This window comes from Cucurbita pepo, unplaced genomic scaffold, assembly GCF_002806865.2.
Source record: "Cucurbita pepo subsp. pepo cultivar mu-cu-16 unplaced genomic scaffold, ASM280686v2 Cp4.1_scaffold004151, whole genome shotgun sequence".
NCBI lineage: Eukaryota > Viridiplantae > Streptophyta > Magnoliopsida > Cucurbitales > Cucurbitaceae > Cucurbita > Cucurbita pepo.
Genome location: NW_019650139.1, coordinates 1 through 877, shown reverse-complemented (window position 1 = coordinate 877; position 877 = coordinate 1). Strand labels below are relative to the sequence as shown.

The 877-nt window shown below is 38.2% G+C and overlaps 1 protein-coding gene across 1 annotated transcript; it reads right to left on the bottom strand.

The window, feature by feature from the left end:
* Nucleotides 1-229: 229 nt before the first annotated feature.
* Nucleotides 230-712, bottom strand: LOC111787018 (endoribonuclease YBEY, chloroplastic-like). The gene is made up of 2 exons (XM_023667193.1): nucleotides 455-712; nucleotides 230-376 (listed from the first exon to the last, which is right to left on the bottom strand). The coding sequence occupies exons 1-2, from the start codon at nucleotides 692-694 to the stop codon at nucleotides 245-247; spliced, it is 372 nt and encodes a 123-aa protein (XP_023522961.1). The 5' UTR covers nucleotides 695-712; the 3' UTR covers nucleotides 230-244.
* Nucleotides 713-877: the final 165 nt, after the last annotated feature.

The window sequence follows — 877 nt, the reverse complement described above, 5'->3', positions numbered from 1 at the left end:
ATGATTGTGATATTGGACCTATTGGTATGTGTTGCATGGGAATGTGAAGCTTGGGAATAAAATGTTTGTGTATAGATTGTGCAAGAACTTTTAATTATGAAACCAAATCCCATGGACCCATCATGCCCGCATACTAAACGCCAACTTCGTCTTACACGCTCCCCTAAAGGCACGTATGCTATGTGAATAGTAGCAACGTTACTAGTTCTCAAACATATGGATGCAGGGGCAAAATTCTAAGCTTTTATCTTAAAACAAAAAGGGCGATCAAGTGACGAACCAGGAGTATCCGAATCTCATCAAGGAGTGTGTGTCCCCGTTCCTCCGCCTGCCTCGCAGCAGTCTCAACGGAAATGACAATATCACCTAACATAAGCTGAAGATACAAAAATCAGTCAATCATTTATCATTCTCAAAGACATTAGTCAGTACTCATTTCTACTCAAGTTCTTACAATTGGAAGCTTCAGTTCTGGGACATGCTGTGACATGGACAGGACATCAGTGGCATGATCCTCGTCCCTCCATTCTTTGTTAAGTTTACAGATAAACTCGTCGTTACAAAGTAGCACGGACATCTCAACACTTTCAAATAAACCAACATCGTTTATTGAACTATCTCGAGTTTTGTATTGTGAATCCTTTAAATTGTTGAAAGCTAACTTCAGAGCCTTAGGAACATTCAAACGAAGCATTTCTGCAATACTCTGAAGCATTCAAAAAAAGGAAAGCTATCAGTATTGAATGATCAATAAGAAAATGAACCTTGCAACAATGCAGAAGAGATCAAACATGAAAAACTTATTCTACTCCTAATTCTTGACATATTCTACCGATCCAACTTTGATATCTTAAAGCATCAATCTCTCAAATATTCT

Excerpts from the sequence above, each read along its gene's own strand:
- LOC111787018 (XM_023667193.1), bottom strand. The coding sequence starts at position 694 with ATGCTTCGTTTGAATGTTCCTAAGGCTCTGAAGTTAGCTTTCAACAAT. Across the intron at positions 377-454 it reads CAGAACTGAAGCTTCCAATT|CTTATGTTAGGTGATATTGT; the intron begins GTAAGAACTTGA and ends TTGTATCTTCAG.